Genomic DNA, 19,290 nt, shown 5'->3' on the forward strand with positions numbered 1-19,290 from the left:
TGAGTGTCAAAAATAGCAAATATACCTCTCTGCCATCCTTACGGAGAGTCTACGATAGCTGTGAGGTCGCAGCAAATCAAGGCGGGCCGTAGTCGCCCTAAGAAACTGATGGTTCCATCCATGTTGGAAATTTTCATAAGGCACCAATATTAGTACGTTATCCTAGAGATTCGAAACTTGTATCAAATAGAGTGATTCAACCGAGCCGGCCATTTGATATAGGATACAGGAAATGAATATTAGGCCAAATATTCCGGTGCGACTTCGAAAAAGAAACTCTAGGTAAGCGGTTGTTAACAACACACCTGTATACACCGTATAATCAGCTATAGAGCTAATTTGACATTATTTGAACTTTACATTTTTACAGCTAAGTAAATTGAGAAAAAAAAGCCCTTCACCCACCACTTGGTTACTGCTACTTCACTACTCGCCACTGGTTGATGGATAAGTTTTCATTTAAATTTAGGCTCTATAGCAGGCCGAATTAGATATTCAGTATGAAATCTCTGCTACTATAAAAGTAAAACGTGGGTTTTTTTTTCCTAACCGGTTTTTAGTACACTCGAAGAACCAATGTTCGCTATCTAGCCTGTACTCGTTCAGCGCACGTCTACACTGTATTTTCAAGTGAAATACACGAACCGACAATTTCTATTATTTAGTATACTTGTGTGACAGAAGGTTAGGTGGTGGGTCGATCCGAAAGACTCGCATCGACCGATAGAAGCAGACGCATTCACGGCTCGACCTACGGCAGCAAATGCAGGTTCACCGATGGCATTGCTATTTACCACCTTAGTTTTACCTTCTCATCGACTTCATCGATCACTGGTGAGTGATGATACCGTTTAACGAAACGGGCTAAGGATTGGAACTTGCAACTAAGACAGACCTCAAGGCCTTACTGACTAAAGCGTTCGTACGTTATTATAAGCTTAAATAGCAGTTCATCTATTAATTCATGTCCCGTTGTCATGCAAAAATTATAGCAATATTAATAATAAGCAGATTTCAGACTGTGACCTTAGCTTCTGTGAGGGATTTTTTTTCGTAAAGAATTAATTATTCTATCAGCCCAGGGACTCGTCACGTCGGATATGATAAGAGAATTATGTATTTTTTGTCAAGCCACGTATATCTGTGTGTGTGTGTGTGTGTGTGTGTGTGTGTGTGTGTGTGTGTGTGTGTGTGTGTGTGTGTGTGTGTGTGTGTGTGTGTGTGTGTGTGTGTGTGTGTGTGTGTGTGTGTGTGTGTGTGTGTGTGTGTGTGTGTGTTGTGTGTGTGTGTGTGTGTGTGTGTGTGTGTGTGTGTGTGTGTGTGTGTGTGTGTGTGTGTGTGTGTGTGTGTGTGTGTGTGTGTGTGTGTGTGTGTGTGTGTGTGTGTGTGTGTGTGTGTGTGTGTGTGTGTGTGTGTGTGTGTGTGTGTGTGTGTGTGTGTGTGTGTGTGTGTGTGTGTGTGTGTGTGTGTGTGTGTGTGTGTGTGTGTGTGTGTGTGTGTGTGTGTGTGTGTGTGTGTGTGTGTGGCAATGCCAGTTCGATCAATATACTTGCAGTAATAATAGCCCACACTCTGACTAATGCGCTTCCGTTTGGGAGCGAAATCGCGTTCATCGCAAGTTGGATTTATAAAAATCAGACGAAAGAATTTTTTTGCTTTTCATCCCTGTTTGTACTCGCAGTCTACTCTGTAGGCACGAGACGGCAGTCTATGCTTACGCTCCTTCTCGTTGGGCACTGGACACACCGAGCAGCGAGGCCGGAAGTGGTCCGAGCAACAAAAGGCACGCTGCCGCTTAACGGATAATTTCGTAGCCATTTCATAGGCACACTTATCCGCAGATATCTTCATACGTTCTCTGTAACATAGCTATGATCGTGCTATGCTAGACTTTACATGTGAAAAAACTGTCTATTCAGAAAGCAAAAATGAGAAACAATAAATACCATTAAATTAATCTAGAGAGAATGGTCTACAGCGAAAACTATTGTTCAGTTGTGTCTAGTAGTCGACTATGGCTTTTGGATCCTGGGCATAGCTGAGCATACATCGACACCCACCCCGTATTCAACTTACGGAGTTCTTAAAAATATCTACATCTAGGTGGCTGGCAGGTTAGGGTGATGCAAAAAGGCTGTTGTGCATTCCTGGGTAATAAACCAGAAACCAGCGAACAATTGTTAATTATTATGCAAACTCTACGTGGTTTACTCACAACACCATGTGTATTAGCGGGCTGCACACGTCATCAAAAAACTCTGCACGTATGCCGAAAAACATGACGAATGGTAAATTATCGTCTAAAGGCTAGAGAAGCCTTCGTCTAGGGCACGCCTCTCAGCAGTCCGACAACCTGCAACACAATTCATTTTCGAATTATGAACAAATCGTGGTACCTGTCTCGGACATTCTGCTAAAATTCGAACTGAATCAATGACCTTTACTGTGGGTCCCTGGTTTTCTTTATTTTCTTTTTCCGACAAGGCGAAGGCTAAAGGCCTATATAGCGCTAGGCAAAATTAGATGCTGAGGCAGTGCTACGTAGTGAAACGACGAAAGTAAGGCATTAGGCCCGGTGGTCCTAATAGGCCTGGGCGCTTCTGTCTCCTCTGGTTGTCTGTCACCACCAGTACCGTAGTCCTTAAGCTACGCGTTACTATGTGTAGTCGTAATTTCCATATTCATATTTGTCGTATCTTTCTTCTTCAAGTGCGGGTGTGAAATACTTTGCCTAAACTGCCGGAGCGCGCCGTTGAGCTTTTGGAACTCCGTTACTAGTTGTGCTCCACCCTAGATTACAGGCACGACTTCGCCTAACCCAGTACGTTGGCGAGGGACAAAAAGTTTTCGAAGCTTTTCAATAGCAGCAGTGGCGCGAACGGACACTGGTCGCATCCCGCTGAATAGGGCAAAGTTTACTTCCTTCATGAGCAGTTATCTAGTGAAAGACAGCGCTTGATTGTTGTTGTGCCTAATACCGCTGATGTTCAAGCAGCTCAATTAAATGCAATGGTTAGTTTTGATCTGACGAAACTCACTTTACTGACCTGTTAAAATGATATTATAAATCTATTCGAAAATGTGTATTGGGCTCTGGTAGTTCCAAGAATGATGCGTTGTAACAGTTTATAAAGACCTACATTTGTATGTAGGACATCAGATGATAAATTTTCATGCCATAAATTCTATTTAATTTGACCATTACTTGCGTCGACCAAAGCTTGAATACGAAGTCTGAACCGCTTCCAGGCTCATGGCAAAGCTCCATCCATATACTGAATCCCGTTTTAATAATGACGGTGTGCGGGTCGACGTTATCGCCCCAAGATGCTACTAGACTTTCACCCAGCTATTCTGTTCACCTAATAATCTAACGAATAAAGACCTAGACTTTTAAACGGTCATACGACTTTTTTCCAAAAAAAGGCCGCCTGCACTAATTTACAATCGTAAATGAATGTGCCCTCAAACTAGAAAATGTGTGGCCTACCAATTGACATTTAGAATTTTAACACGTTTCTTAGAGCATCCAAATTAACTTCTGTGTTAGGAGATAGGCTCTTCAGAAAAAAGTGTGACTGACGGCATGGTGGCTTCCGTCGTCTTCCTCAGTAGCCTGAATGCGAACACAGACTGGAATTTGGCGATCGTCTAGCTTGTGGTCAGGGCAGTGGCCTTTATTTCTGCATCTTCGCTGAATGTGTTTTCGTCATGAAAATAATCGAAGCGGCCTGCTGTTGCTACTGCGTGCTTGAGAGAACTCATTGATCAGATGTATTGGCTTCATTATTTCCAGAGAGGTTCTGTCCGACGTTGACAATATAAGATTCGTACGTGAGGTGTTCCTGAATGATCCAACCAATGGTAGGCCTAAAAATGTCGAATTTGAAAATGAAAGCGCTCACTGAAGAAGGACAACTGCGCTTGAGGAGTTCTAGTATTTTTCTAGTTGTTTAGTTGTTCTATTCGTTCAAATGTTCATAAACCTGCTTATGTCCCTTTGATGTATTTACGTAGTTATATACGGTCACTTGTCGATTTCGGGTAAGCAAACAAATTTGGGGGTCCTAAGTAAGAAAAATCCTCATATTTATGCCAAGATCCGATGGAAACAAATGCCCATAGTTTCGTTCTTATTCTAAGACACAATACATCAATATTGTTGTCTTACATATATTGTAAAAAAATGGATTGATTTTCTTCTTGAGTAAAAACAAGTAACTGTGGCAGCGAGATGATTAGTAGAAAAATCTAATATACACTAACGATATATGTACGATTTCAGAGTATACCTGTTGCACAGTTTGCGTGAATCAAGAAAGCTATTAAATATAAGTTGAGGTTCGATTGACAGGTTATAACGAAAATCGGTGGAAAAACAGGTAGCCATGTCGTGCCTGACATGCTTCATGTCAGGTACAACAGATTCTGATTGTCCCTTGCCGAGCTTATAGCTCTATCTAATGTATAGAACCTATACAATAAGATCTCAAACTAAATAATTGATAGAACGAGTAATTCTGATGTTATCATTAATAAAGCATTTTCGTACTGAATCATTGTATCAAGTATGAAGCTATTGCCTATTGCTATGGTTATAGGAAAGATACGAAAGAAATCTATCTATATTTCTAGTTTTTTTTTAATTTCAATATATGCAAATCACAGAAATCATTAGTTCTCTATATGGGCCTTAGACCATTAAAAATAAGGCAGTTCGTTAATACCTAATAGTTCGTATATTTGTGATGTTATCATACAATAATGAGTTTGGCGAAACACAATCTTAATTTTACCTACTTGCCCTAGATTGCTTTGAGCTACCTTTAGTAGCATCTATATATTTATATATACCAACAATCTATCTATATATACTAATAATCTATCTAATATATACGAATAATAGTATCTATATATCTATTGTACATATTATTATTATTACACATCATATAGCACCAAACATGAGAAGTTTGTTCTTGTTGAAAAAAATGTTCAACGCACTTAAACCTTAAGGCAGTTCCGTAAGCATGAATTTTTCTTCTTATTAGGAGTTTATACTTTTGAATTGGTGAATAGTATGCATCGGAATCAGATATCCAAACTGGGAATTTTTCCTATGGGATATTTGCGAAATTTTATTCAAAGAGGAACTTCTTGTAGGTGCTAAAAATGTCATTCTTAAGGATCATGTTTGTTCAATATAGCGACGACTTACTACAACCATAAGAACGACAATCCAGAACCTAAAATTTAAAAAAAAATCGTCATTCTTTAAAAACTACCTTCTTTTGATCCGCCAAGAATTTTTTAATCGTAATTATACAGCAAACGGCTTTGGTAGGTATAATATCACTAGCGCATCGCCTAACTAGATTACGTACAACAACTGCCACGAGATTTAATTTTTCGCCTGATACGATGACCGAAATTCCCAGAAATGCAAAAGTTTAGAACGACCAAAAATTTTAAAAAATGCAAGGGTATAGAAAATCTTGAGACAATTAATCGTTTAAGCTCATCTAGACTGTCGAATTTATATTCTACCCTTTAAAACAGGCCTTTTTTTTATGAATCCAAGTATATCAAAGATGGTCTTTTCAGGATTCTTCGAGCAGTTCAAGACCTCCTGGTTTTCAAAAGCCGCAGCAAAGTTGTTATTTTTGATAGTGGACAAAAAGGCTAGATAGTAGCTGATCTTTACTTAACATGGGAGAAAAAGAGGGAACAGTTTTCCGCTGTGATAAGCTTCTGGCTCTTTTCCAGAAAAAATTGGCTTTCCGGCAGGCGGTGATATGATTTATTATTGATATTAGGCGACAATAAGTTACTTGAAAAAACTGCCACTTAGGAGAAGTGATTTGCACTTTTTCGTAGGTGACCTGCGCATCCAAAGATGAACGATTGATATCGTTTGCTGTATAGAATATTAGATAAATCATCTAACGACTTCGACCTGTGCATGAACTTGAAGTAGAAAAATTCTTTTCACTGCGTTTTTATTCTAAGAGCGTTTCAGGATATCCAACGCGAGTAAGGCGGCCTATGCTGTCGTATTTTTGATTGACCAATTTTCCAACTTATGCTAAGTTCATTTCATCTGCTAATGCAATACGAAACTTGCTTTTGAGCGTGGTCGATCACAAAATGGGTCCTGCTGACACAGATTCAAGGACAGATAGAAAAAGTGTCCAAATCGCAGCATTGAAAACCTTTCAGTACTCTAAACTTGGTGGAAATATGACGTGAAGCAAGCTCGCCAAATAGCCACCTTAAGTCCGAAGAGTTTTCGCATTAGCTGATCATACAAAGAAATTGTATTTGACGCAGTACGCTCTGTCTCCCATGGCAACTTTTCTTTTCCCATTCCTCTCCCTCTACATACATATGTTCCCATATTGTTACCAAACGACCTGCACTTAATGTCCATTTCGTACCACTCGCGAATTGACGGAAAGGCTTGCGCGCTATATTTGATAAATACATACAACGACGGCCGATATCTACCTTGCTGTCACTTCAGGTTACAGGCGACAGGCCATCAGAGCGGCAGGGCTTTTGCTTGCATTGTTGTGTCGTCTTGGTCGACAGGCGTCAAAGTCCCACAACAAAGAGTCCAAGATAGCAGTTGCTAGAATAACATAGCTCCAGCCGAGCTATAGCCAGGCGCTCCGTCCTTAACTACCCGCCGTTGCCAAACCATGTGTGTGCGAAGAAAAATACGGAAGAGTAGGCAATCGCATTTGATAAATGTTACCCTAACGAGCCGCCTGAGTTTCCGAACGCTTGGCACGAATGGAAGGCTGACCATTGGGCTAATATTGACGGTACTAACATCGAGATGGCAATGTTATCCCAGATACATGGTCGGTAACGGCTTGGAATTTTTGGCGACAAATATCGAAAACAAAGAAACACGATGAATGTAACGAGTCAAAGTAATGCCATTAACTTACCCTGAAGGGAACGATCCCACAGAGGAATTTTTTTCCTACTTTACAGAAGATCTGAACACAATGTTTGCATCTGTCCCGCGGCCTCCAAATATCAGGCCGCGCAAACAGAATTGTTACAGGTGCCATCTAAGATTGATCGTAACGTAAGGTGCGAATCCCATTATCTATGAAAATCATTCATTAGCCGAAAACCTAGCATGAGTTGTCTTGCTTACAAACTAAATTAAAAAATCATGCTTGTAGCGATGTTTGGCCTTTAAAAGCTCCTAGGTGGGTCGGCTGATACGAATGCCCAGCTTAAAAAGCGGAATCAAGGTCGATAAGAGTCGGTACACTGGTCAATGGGAATAATAGTGATGACAGCTAGCGTAGCACTCCGCCCATACTTATCGGGCTCCATGGGTATTTTATCAGGTCAATGTGTACTATGACATAACAAAGTGTTGGCTGTATGCCGAACGCTATGAAAGTCCACCTGGTGTCTAACTTTATATCGGCTTATAGAATATAAGGCAGGTATTATAAGCGAATATATAGCAACATATGCTGAAGTACCATTATATTTATACATCGTCTTCGTGTGTCACATTGAGACCCTGTCAGCAATGAAAAATACCTTTCGACCAGATTGAAGACAAATGTAGATACGTAAGACCGAACAGCGTCAGTCCTGAGACCTTTGAATCCGGCCAGAAAATATGCCTTGCTAATACTCGTTAAAACGTAGTCGCAAGTGCGCCCTCGGCTTCGCGAAGAAAAACAGTACAGCCTTTTTCTGCATAATCATATTTATACGTTATAGTTACGAAGAGGTAAACAGAATGACAGTGAGCATCGATTGACGCTTCTAATAAGATCAAGTTTAAAACGACAAAAAAGCGCTCTAAGAGCACAAAGGTTTGGCCTCCTATAGACGGTGCAGCAACATATTTGAATTTCTATTGTTCTGATGTTAAAAAAATCTTAATAAAAACAATTGTACATAGCTACAGTAGAAAATGACGCTGCGTGTCTCTGTGATAGCCCACCAGGTGACGCACTTCCATGATAATCTTAAGGAACTCGACCATTGGCTTTTTGCAATCTTTCGGCGATACCTGACAAAAAACTTGAAACTGACGGGCATTGACAGCATGCTAAACGTGCTACTCGAAATACGCTAGTAAAGGTTCTGAGAGATGAACGGTAGCTACGGTAGATACGGATGAATGGTAAATGGCTTCAGTTTACTACTGTGTGAAAAATATTTTCAGAACCCTTCGCAACGACGCCGCACCTTCATATTAAGAAATATATAGACTGACTTCATCGACAGTTGAGTTTAATTGACTCTATATGTAATCGACACTAACCTAAAGATAGGTCAATTATAAGATAGGTGTATTAACGTAATTTACCTTTTCTAAATTGGGTCATTTAGGAGGAGGTCTTGTGCCTGTAGAGAAAAAAAATGTTTAATCAAGCTTCTAACTAATGTGAAATATACAAAATGTAGAAATAATTATTATCGTATCCTAATTATCCTAGGTGATTCCGTATCAGTACACGATATGAATACAAAACGCTATTTAGATAACTAGTACGACCTGCCAGATATTATAATAGGTATACTTGAATTTTTCACGCGGCAAATGCAACTCTCTCGTTTTTTTTGTGTTATAAGAATAGAATTCTGCCACGTGACCGTGCGCGAGCATAACCACCCTGCACGTGAACTTGTTGTAGTTACACCCTGATGACATCTTTCTTTGAAAACGAAATATCTGTCATGCCGCCATATTTGTTGGAAAGTTTTGAATACATTTCATAAGCTTTCGTACACTGAACGCCTGCACTGGCCTGTCCGTAAGAAGGCACAATTGCCACTTACAGATCGCAATCGCTGTATCGCATGATATTTAGAACAAGCAGACACATGCTATCGGAGTGCTTTAATCTTGTTTTGGACTAATTTGTCAGGGTGAATCGTATCTGGTTCCACTGTGTAAAATTGCATTTTGCTGCAGTTTACACCATACGTTTTTGTAGGCTCAAGCGTTTCCGTCCCTGCGTATATGTTCACAAAGCATGCCTATTGCAACAAGCATCCTTACAAGAGTTTAAATCTGCGAAAGGCCAACCCGAATATGTTTGTCCTATTATTTCTGAGAAGATGGACTCTTTTGGTATTAACATGAGATTGATTGCTTGATGTCGGTCGCACTTGATAAATCTAACCTTCTTGATTAAGGTCGATGGCTCTGGCCTAACCGAACCATTAGTCTCTCTAAACTTTCCCAGGATTCAGGTCTGGCTTGTAATCTGCACCTTGTTTTCAATTAGCACCTAGGCATAGGTTTCCACTTACAAGGCTTCACCTATAAAATGTACATCGATAATTGTAAAACATACACGAGAAGTTGAAATGGCGGGAGCAGCGCACTGAAAATTTAGAGTATAATTCACTTGGTTTGTTGTATGAATCTATATCGTATAGCCATGTCACACAAAGGTATTTCACCTGGGGCCTGATAAAAGTTCGACATGCTCATCCCTGTGCCTACAACTATTCTTTAAATTTAACTAAATATTTATCTGTACATTTGAAATAATCACGTATATGCCAGGAGAAAGGGGCCGAATATTAGATAATACTTACTTCATATACTATAGAAAACATGCAAGCCTGTTAACTGTCTACACAAAAACAAATATGTGATATTGAAAAATAATGTACATGAAGTAGAATCTTCCATTTGGCTATTATCTACGCCTCCCACCTAATAACCATCACAACGGCGGGAATAATTCTATTTGATGGTAAAGCTAGCAAGAATTAGTCGGCCAGAAACGGGGATCATTCTGTTTTGTCGAACTCTGAAACATACAGATTCATTAGATCCGAGTACGGATCAAATCAGACAAATCGCTTAGTCTATCTAAGGGTTTCTATATATTAGGATCCTATATAAATTCTACGGAAATATTACATACGTCCAGTTCAGTTTCGAGGGTGATTTGCAGCCACTTCCGTGTTAGCAATCAGCTGTCAATATCAACTAGTGTTATAATATCTGAGTCACGTTTCCACTTTGTATTCGTTAAGCGTATGTATATATCTATGTCTGCGCATACTGTTCACCGCTTCCTTTGAAAGTAATCAGTTGTTTGGTACGCTGGAAATGTGTAGATTCCCCGTTTGCCCCTTTCTGAAATTTGTTTTAATATGAGTCAAATTGGCGGCAGCGAAACAACTCGGGAGATCGGTTGGTCTGTTGACTACGAGCGACTATTCAACAAAACACAAGGCTTTCACAGCGCGAGCACCCAAAAAGTCATGCTGTGTGCCTGCATTGTCGTATAGTCAACATGCAGCATGCATGTTGACTATACGACAATGGTATCGTGGTTCGTCGTCATCCACTGATAGCTCTACTTTTAGTGTTCGATACAGATGAAGAAAAATCCCACAGGCAACACAAGAAAGAAGCGCGAGAGGGAATCGGGCACAGACGGCTGTACCCGCACCCGTCACTTCGACACAATGTGTATTCACTTGCCGACGCTTGCCTAATGGATGTTTAATGACTCTTCACTAGCACTATCGCCATTATCACTGCCACCACCGATATTATTATGAGAGTCACAAAGCACACGTGTGTGGGTTTGACTTCGGCTTCAATGCGCTGAATTACACGGCCACATCGATTCCTGCCCCTGAGCCCCTGCTCTCGAGCTTCCTTTCCGCCCAGGCAGAGGGAACAGAAGACCCATGGGCCCAATGGGCAGCGTTCGGCAATTTGAAAACCATCGAAGAAGGCGCGAGAGAAAGGCTAGAGGCAACCGTGACAAGGGCTGATCCAAAAATACGCGAGGGTGAAGGAAAACCTTTCAGTTGAGTCGAAAGTCGTTCGGCAGATGCCTCTGATGGAATTCAGGTGAGAGTGTCAAAATGCCATCGGGCGTTGCAGGTTTTGTGCTGCACATGTGATTAGGGAAGCGCCGTTAGCGGCAACAAGTACTTAATACTTGTTTCGTGAACAGTAGGGACAGTGAAAGCAACAGCGGCGGCAGCCGTAACAGGCCTATGAGCTGGACCTGAGTAAAAATAGTGAACGTGGTTTAGCGGCCGGGCAGTGAGAACAGGCCAAATGCGGGCTTGCAGTCAGACTCAAGATTAGACATGAAAACTGAAATGATCGGTTGAACATTCCACAACTTCGGTTTAAAAGCGGCCTTGGGATGGCCTTGGAAGAAGCAATCTTTACAGCGCGCGCGAACACATCTCGAAAATAGAAAGAAAGAGGGCCTGACAGGGAAAATAGCAGATGAGAAGCTTGACAGAGCGAGAGTGACGGACGGCAGCACTCACCAAGATCCAGCGAATGGAAGCGGGAATATTAAAGGAAAAAATCACTTACATAGCCAACTAACAAAAATCACTAGTCTCGATCTCTGTCTTAAGGGAAGTAAGAGTCTTGTGCAAATCGTTTATCTGACGATCTTACTGTAATATATTTGTCTTCTTTTGATAAGTATATTATAGCTTTTATGGTGATTTATGCGTACAGCAACCGTAATTATGTTTACATTACCGATATATGGCTGGCACTTTGTGGTGAATATGTTTATATACGAAAAAATGTTAGTGTAACTTGTTGATTAATTTGGTGTTTCGCCTTTTTGCATTTCTATATATTCTTAATTTTTATCTCAGAAGTTTAGAGTCTCTGACTTGTCAAAAGACAAAAGGTCCATGGAAAAATGCCTCTATCGGTATTTACGCATATAACAGTATTAGCGAGGAACTGGAAACAGGTATGAATAATTGCAAGCGCTAAAAAAACTCGATTTGCTTCGCTTATTTACTTCCATTTGTCAAAAACAAATATATATATATATGTTGTATTTCAACGTTACAAATACAACAAAAGAAACATAAATAGAAGGTTTGACAGTTGATCGACTTTTTCCAATATAAAACATCCAATCAGAGGAGACATGTAAGCATTAGCCCTTACGTAGATAATGTGCACGTTACATATCTTCTTATTCCTGCGAAGATATGGTATATTCACCTGTGCTCGAAGATCAATGGCAAGCAAAAATCGCGACCTGAAGAATGCATTCTGCACATAAACTTGAACACACACCTCGAAATGAATAATAGTGATCGTTAATAGATATCGGCAAGCACGCATAGTGGAGCTCTAGTAAGATTAGCGAGGCTCTCCATTGCTACTACAAGGTCCGCCGTTTTCGCCGCAAGGCTACGACGCACAAGATAGTAGCTTTGCATTTCCCAGCGCGATGATACGCCAGCTTGATGTCACTGCCAGAAACGCCAGATCCAGCCTGTGCAATGGAATTGGTCAAATAGATGATGTTAGATGTCGACGAGAACGACAACGGCGAAGCTCTGTGCCTTTCTTGTATTCGGAAACCTAGAGCTTCTTTCATTAGATCGGTAAAGAAGACCGTCGTCCGGCGGCGTCACTGTCGTAATCTCTGTTAATCTGTCAGTTTGTGTGTCCATCAAGAACTCATTGCCCCACTGCCGTTTTTCGGGCTAACACTCTTTAGCCCAGATTTCATCAAAGAATGCGCGCGGGTTTGAAAGCGGGCCCCGGCCGCCGGCTTCTAGTCTCGCGGGACGACTTGGAACTGGGCTAAGTATGCTCACGCATACTTTTACTGCTCGTACCTGTTTCTCACACACACGCAGAAGCACCAACAGACACAAACAGAAAGTTGTCAACCTAGGACAAGGAAAGCAGCATTTCGTTCACAGTTGCCATTGGCGTCAGGTACCACCGAGTGACCGGATAGGATGCTGCAGGTGAATGCGTACAACCATACATCCACCGGTTCTCTCGCTATCCTCTTTTTTCATTCTCATAATGTCGGTGTTTCCCTATACCACAGAACCAGGACGACATCGGCCGCCCTAGCTTTAAAGCTTGTAGCGGGAGGGGCAAGTTGAAAGAGGCACAGTTGGCAGCTCCCAGCTGCCTCTGGTATTGGGGCTGGGGGCAATAATGGTTATCTCTCGTAGTGGTCGACGAGAGGATGCGGAGGATCGCCTGAATCGAAGCCGTGATTACTCAACCATGCGCGTGCATATGAATAGAGCTTAATCAATAAGTGTATTATACAGTAGCGGCAACGGTAATGCAAACGAACTCACGAAAGAGCGGACGAACGGGAGAATTAGAGCCTTTAAGTTTCACTTGCCATTTCTCGTATCTATTCTACTGATAATATATGGAAGTATGCAGGCGAATGTTTCGCCGTAGCATCCGGAGAGCGTCGGGGAGACGTCTATTGCACAGCTTCGCCTCGTCGCAAGCCATTGCCGAGGCAAATAAGAAGCATGTAGACATTCATTAAACATACTTACAGTACGACTGGTCTTAGTGAAGCCACTTGCGCGGCATACTGTGTTGTAGAATAAGGTATGCTGAACACAAACACCCAACATTCAAAGACATCGGGTTGAACACAAATGCTTTACTTTCTCACGCAATAAAGCTCGTAGCAAATAACCTAACGGTAAGTAGTAAATATTAGTAGGTAAACCCCTGACCAGTGGGTTAAATATTTTAACACGGCGAGCTTTTTCTCATGGATTCAACTATAGGTGTCAGAACGTACCTGAAACGTGCACAGACATAAGTACATATCCGTAACCCAGATTTCTAATCATATCTGGATAGACGCTTGTTATGTACCTTTACAGTAGTTGTGCCGAATATCGCAGCGAAGACATGGAGCTGATCTAACCTGTCAATGGAGACATGGAAGAAGACACGGAGCTGTCAATGGAGATTGTAATAACACGTCCATCTGGTTACTGCAAGAGCTTTTCCCAGAAAAGCATCACGCCTTAGTCCCATATTCCTAACTAATTTGTAATTTTGCAGAGCACAAAAAATAAAGCACTTGCAGCGGCTACTATAGGTGCCAAAGAGTGCGTATGACCTAATCCAAGTTCTTGATATAGGGGCCTTACGTTCGACTGTCAACTCGTACGAATTTATCTAATCTGACAGCATCAATGCCCCAGCCCGTAGCCTCCTAATTGGCAACTTGCCTATGGCATTTTCAGAACTAATTTTGAATATATTACATGATAGTAGAAATTTTTAAGTTATTCTAGCAGAATGCTTTATCATTTATACGTTAGATGTAATTACCCTCCTCTTTTCTATCCATTAATAGAGTAGTTTGCACGTGGATAATGTCTACGCGCTCGAGTCGGGCCACTTCGGGGGTGATCTCCAACGTTTTCATAACATTTCCTCTTAGTAAACTGCATTCGGGATCAATGCGGGAGGTTATGCTTCCAGCCGTTCAATAAGGAGGCTAATGAGTACCTACACTAGGTAAAACTTTGGAGTGGACTATCATGATGCGAGCCGCGAGCAAATTTGCGTCTAGATCGTTCATGCTCGGTAACTGGTCAGTTGGTATAGGTGACATAGTGGGGGACATTGTTCACCTGACTGAAAATCGCGTTGCAAAAGCACAACGTTGAACAGGGGGCTCGACCTCGGTCAATGGTCTGTGCCCATGCATGGATGGGAAATACCGAGCAAAGAAGCAGCTAAAAACAGTTCCATACCACGATATGTAAAGACTAAGCAAGAGTAACACACACAGTATTCTTAAATACGAAGCGTTTTTGTTTGTAGCAGTTTGTAATTTGACATTCCTTCACAGAATTTTCTGGCCATAAAACTAATTCAAATAATCTCAAAAATATATCCTTCTTCAGACATTGGCCGTCGAATGCGAGCTTGAATTCACGTAACCAAATTAAATATTTAGGATTTCCAGTAATTTGCGGGATTTAATATTAGCGTATTGTGCATACTAGCATTTGTAGTGATCTGGATATATATCATAAAGGACATACTGAAAAGATCCAAACAGCTAATGATTGGTCATTATACCTAAGTATAAGTACCTGCCCTGAATACAAGGATAATTGAACTTAGCCAGACGATCGATGCGAGGGAGTGCTAAATAAGCATCTACTGGCCTCGAACGATCCATCACGTCAAAACAGTTCGTTTTGCTTATTCTGAACCGTGGCCCGCGTAGCCGATACGATTATTGAGGTAAGCCATCGGAAGCCGCTTAGTAAATAGAAAATCACGTGTACAAAGCTAAGTTAAAAACTCTCGAGGCACTCGATCACGTGGCTTATTAGGCGTGGGGAGAACAACCGTTCTAGTTAGAGAGTTCGGAAGCTTACGGTATATTTTTAGGTATACACGTGGGTTAGGGTGTATTTTTAAACGCATATTAAAAATTTCCACGGAATTCAATATCAACTTGCAGCTATCACGAAACGACGGTTCTGGGTGAGATGTTAGTTCCAACAACGTGCACCTTCCTCATGATGTGCGTATCAAACGGTACAGAATGCAAAAGTAAACTGAAGGATACCCGCCAAAAAAATTCCAAAAACATTTCGAAATTAGAACTTTTCTTGTAGCGAGTTTTATTATTGCCGTGTACTTCTATAATCGGAAGGATGTAACTATCTCAAAAAAATTCCCACTATTCTGCGGGGTACTGCACATGAATGTTAACCGGTGTCGGAAATAAACGAGTGTTGAACGCAGTTCTTTTCCACAGTCGAACCCCCCTATACTATACGACGTGTGTTTGCTTGTTAGCCTACGACTTATCATGGACTAAATTACCAAAAAACTAAACGAAAATACAAGTGACCACTTCCCTACACCGTCGATCTAGAACAATGCATTTATAGAATTCTCGCCACGCCTTCGTCGAATGTGTCATGTTTCCCACGCTCGTGATTTGAAAATAGTCGGTCCACAACGGAGCAGGACAGTGTGGCGACTGGCATTGTCCGATGTGAAAAGTCGTGTCTACTATGATATGCGCCTTGCTTGTGTTGTCCAGTAGAGCTCGTATATAAACAAAGTTGATTCTAATAGGCACAGTCTTTCAGGCCTGCTTGGCCATTGTCCGTGTTGTCCAAGGACTTCATGTAGTTACAAATCTACAGGCGCTGTTTCAACCTACCAGAAGTGCTCATTCGTATTAGGCCAATGTCGTATACCGGCTTAGTAACCAAATTACCGGAGTCTGCAAAGGAGGCCCCACTATACGGCGCAAAAGACGGCACCCCCATTCACAACGGCTGGAAACTTAGTTGCACATGTACCTCTGCGTGTGATACCGTATGCTTGACTTAGAAACGCATAAAGCTTGTATCGCGCATTCTTAACTAGTTCATCCGTCGTCTCTTCCGTTTCGACCCATCGAAACGAGAATCGATTGGAACGTCAGTCGTATATAGCTTGGCGTTGAGGGTTTACTGCTGTAATAGTACATAGAGATACCACGCAATGTCCCTCGTATTAGTTTTCCTAAATGACGGTGTAAAAGAAACCCGGACACTGGAGGATGAGATGCCTTGAAATGCACGCGGTTCATCGATAGTACATTCAATTCAACAACGGAAAATCATGACGCGTTGGCGGGTTTGAACATAGAAAATATATGATTATACCAGTAACGTACACATTTTCATAATATGCTGTAACACTGTCCCTATTTCGAAATACGATATCACCTATCATTGCGATTACGGCTGCTTCAGTTATATATGGCACCAGTCCTAAAACATACATAAAAAATATGCTACACAGTCTCATCAGACAACGAACGCTCCAATCAATAATATCACCAGATTTATTCTGCACGATGGAGCGTATGAATTAATAACTTCGAAATCCGAGCCGGTATAATTCCGAATTAGAGAGATTATTATCGGTGACTATCTAGCTTAAAGCACATACGACGCGTGGACGGCATACATGAATGTACGGATAAAATTGTTTATATGAAAAATGGATGATCCCGATCATATACAATGCGCTGGTTTGAGATTCATACTTTCAGTCAAGGCATTATGAATCGGTTGAATAGCTAGGTGACTTTTGTCCTAGTTTACGGCTTGTGCGCAGCTAATACTCTATAGATGAAATAATAGATGTTACTCATCAATCTATTAAGCTATAATTCGGTTAGTTCTAGGCTAAGCAGATGTATGATATTTTCGATTTCTAGAGCATCAGCTAAGTATATCGATTAGATTTCTATTTTCGCGGCATCATTTTATGATGCTACCTGCGTACCGTTCCGCTAGATGAGTCCTAGCTAGAGCTAGATGAGAAAAATGTTCACTTCCACCCAAATAGGTTGTGATGAGTTAGCTAGCAAGCCCGTGAGTACGCACGAAACATATCATGTAAACGAAGATTAGTATATACTTGATAAGGATCAGTAACGTTCAGCATAAGACTGAACGAAAGGTGGCGATGTAGCTAAGTTATAGATGCATAGTTGTAGATATATAGAGAAATGTTAGTGCTTAGATGCTTAGTAGGAATGAACTTAGATATTCACTCAAGAATATAGTGGGCCTCGGTACATGCAAGGTGACTGATCATGCAATTTCTTCAATTTATGTGCAAACACTAAACTTTAGCATCCATTGTCGTCACGCCTGCGTCACCCCATGTATTAAATACGATACTACGCTACATGAAATCATTTTGATCTTGGAAAAAATCAATCTATGTGTACTCGAATACATCGGTCGCTTTAACGTAATGGATTAAAACAAGAAATGACGGATCAGAACGTCTGAACGACGGAAACAGAGCAGTAAGCCCAAGTAGATTGAAAAAAAAGAAAACGAATAGAAAATTTACTTATCATCATAACTGGCAGTTAGTTCGCACGTAAAAATAATGCCGTGATATTGTTCTGGCAGAGAAGTGATGTTACGTGGCTTCCTATAGCTGAAGAATGAGTAATACAATCGATTCCCATTAACAAATTAGTTATAAGATCAACGCTAGAGCTAAACGCGAAACTTTCTAACGGCGTAGGGATTAGCGAATGTTCGAAGAGCGTGAAGGCAATTCATGCTGAAGCTCTATGAGAGCATGCAAATAAAAAAGCTAGCTAAGGCGGAATTTAACGCTAGGTATATTAGGTAGACAAATTTAAGATACAATGTATATTAGTCTATAATATTCACCGGGAACGCACTGCAATGAATGGCAGGAACATTAAGAAGGCGGCGTTACGTAATGTGTAGTAAATTATTTATTTCTATTATGCAAACGGGTTTAATCAGATTCTATTGAATATAAAGGCGCAACTACGCAACCTACAGGCTAGGGATTAGGCGATAGCCATAGGAAGCGGTTATGGTTTTGTTTTGTCTACCTATTCGGGACAAAACTACCATGATTTACACACTGTATACTAAATACGATGACGTTGCTTTGTAATCTACTATATTCGCAAGTAGATGTTGCCCTGGATAGGTGTATTGTAACCTCCCCCTATAACCCATTTTTGACTTCTGTATATATATACATATATATACATAGATTTTATAAAAAGATTTTATAAAATATTGGTGCGGGATTCGGGTGTAGATAGCGCTCTTCTTTTTAACTGTGTCTTTAACAAAAACTGATAGCTTAATGATGAATCAGTTTCTCTAGTATAAGGGTTTATTGAGTAAGTATATAAGTAAAATAAGTAATTTTTTAAGTAGAATAGCATAGACGCTAAGTAACGTATATTCGACGCAGGAACTTATATGATCTATTCACAAATGGCAAAAACCATCGATATTGTGGCATTCAGTGTTATGTTACAAATATTGTTTGTTATTTTTTCTATTTTTTTGTTATTGTATATTTCACCATATATAATACATTATCGGTATGATTAAAAAAAGGTTCGCAGTTTGGCGAGAGCCTCTGGCGTGAATTCACAATTTGGGTCTACCTTTTGCCAGATTTATACCACTACATAACCTAAACATGCGTCTGCAATGTGAATCGTGGGCTCTGTATTGTAGCAGACGCTGTTTATTTATATTGCAGTGCCAACACGGCTGAATGTGACTACGTAATGTTTTGACTACGGGAGTCGTTATTTTGTCAGGGTCTTTATAAGCCGAAGTCCGTACCCATCATCGTAAATAAATCCAAGATTTATTTACGATCGATTTTTATTAAGAATTCTTATCCATTCCAGGCTATAAGTGGCCCCTCTACGTCCTCTTCAAATCAAAATTTTTCAATGAAGAGATACACCCATTTTACAGCACTAAGGTGTCTCTGCGATGATTCGACACAGCGTTTCCCCAAACTTGATAGTTTTAACTATCTTCAGCTTTTAAAGAACAAACTCGGTCAAACTTAAAAACTACACATTTTTTCATTTGACTCTTGTCGGTGTTCGTTGGACATTTTTTGACTATATAATGTATACGAAGCGTGACAAGTTC

General features: G+C 40.7%; 1 protein-coding gene across 18 annotated transcripts in view; it reads right to left on the reverse strand.

The window, feature by feature from the left end:
• Positions 1–19,290, reverse strand: part of LOC111251907 (uncharacterized) — a 64,229-nt gene that overhangs the window by 26,107 nt on the left and 18,832 nt on the right. For 9 of the 18 annotated variants that reach the window (XR_015328126.1, XR_015328135.1, XR_015328133.1 and 6 more), the window contains one exon: positions 13,664–13,715. The exons of 5 other annotated variants lie outside the window; for them this stretch is intronic. Coding sequence is in view for 1 of the 13 variants with exons in the window: in XM_086989831.1 (XP_086845957.1) it covers positions 13,664–13,715 (52 nt within the window). In the remaining 12 variants the exon portion in view is untranslated. Of the gene's footprint in view, positions 1–2,215; positions 4,369–9,926; positions 11,072–13,586; positions 13,716–19,290 lie in introns of those variants that run through there. 4 more of the 18 variants (XR_015328131.1, XR_015328142.1, XR_015328137.1 and 1 more) reach the window with 3 other exon arrangements.

This window comes from Varroa destructor, unplaced genomic scaffold (assembly GCF_002443255.2).
Source record: "Varroa destructor unplaced genomic scaffold, Vdes_3.0 BEIS01000005.1, whole genome shotgun sequence".
NCBI classification, from domain to species: domain Eukaryota; kingdom Metazoa; phylum Arthropoda; class Arachnida; order Mesostigmata; family Varroidae; genus Varroa; species Varroa destructor.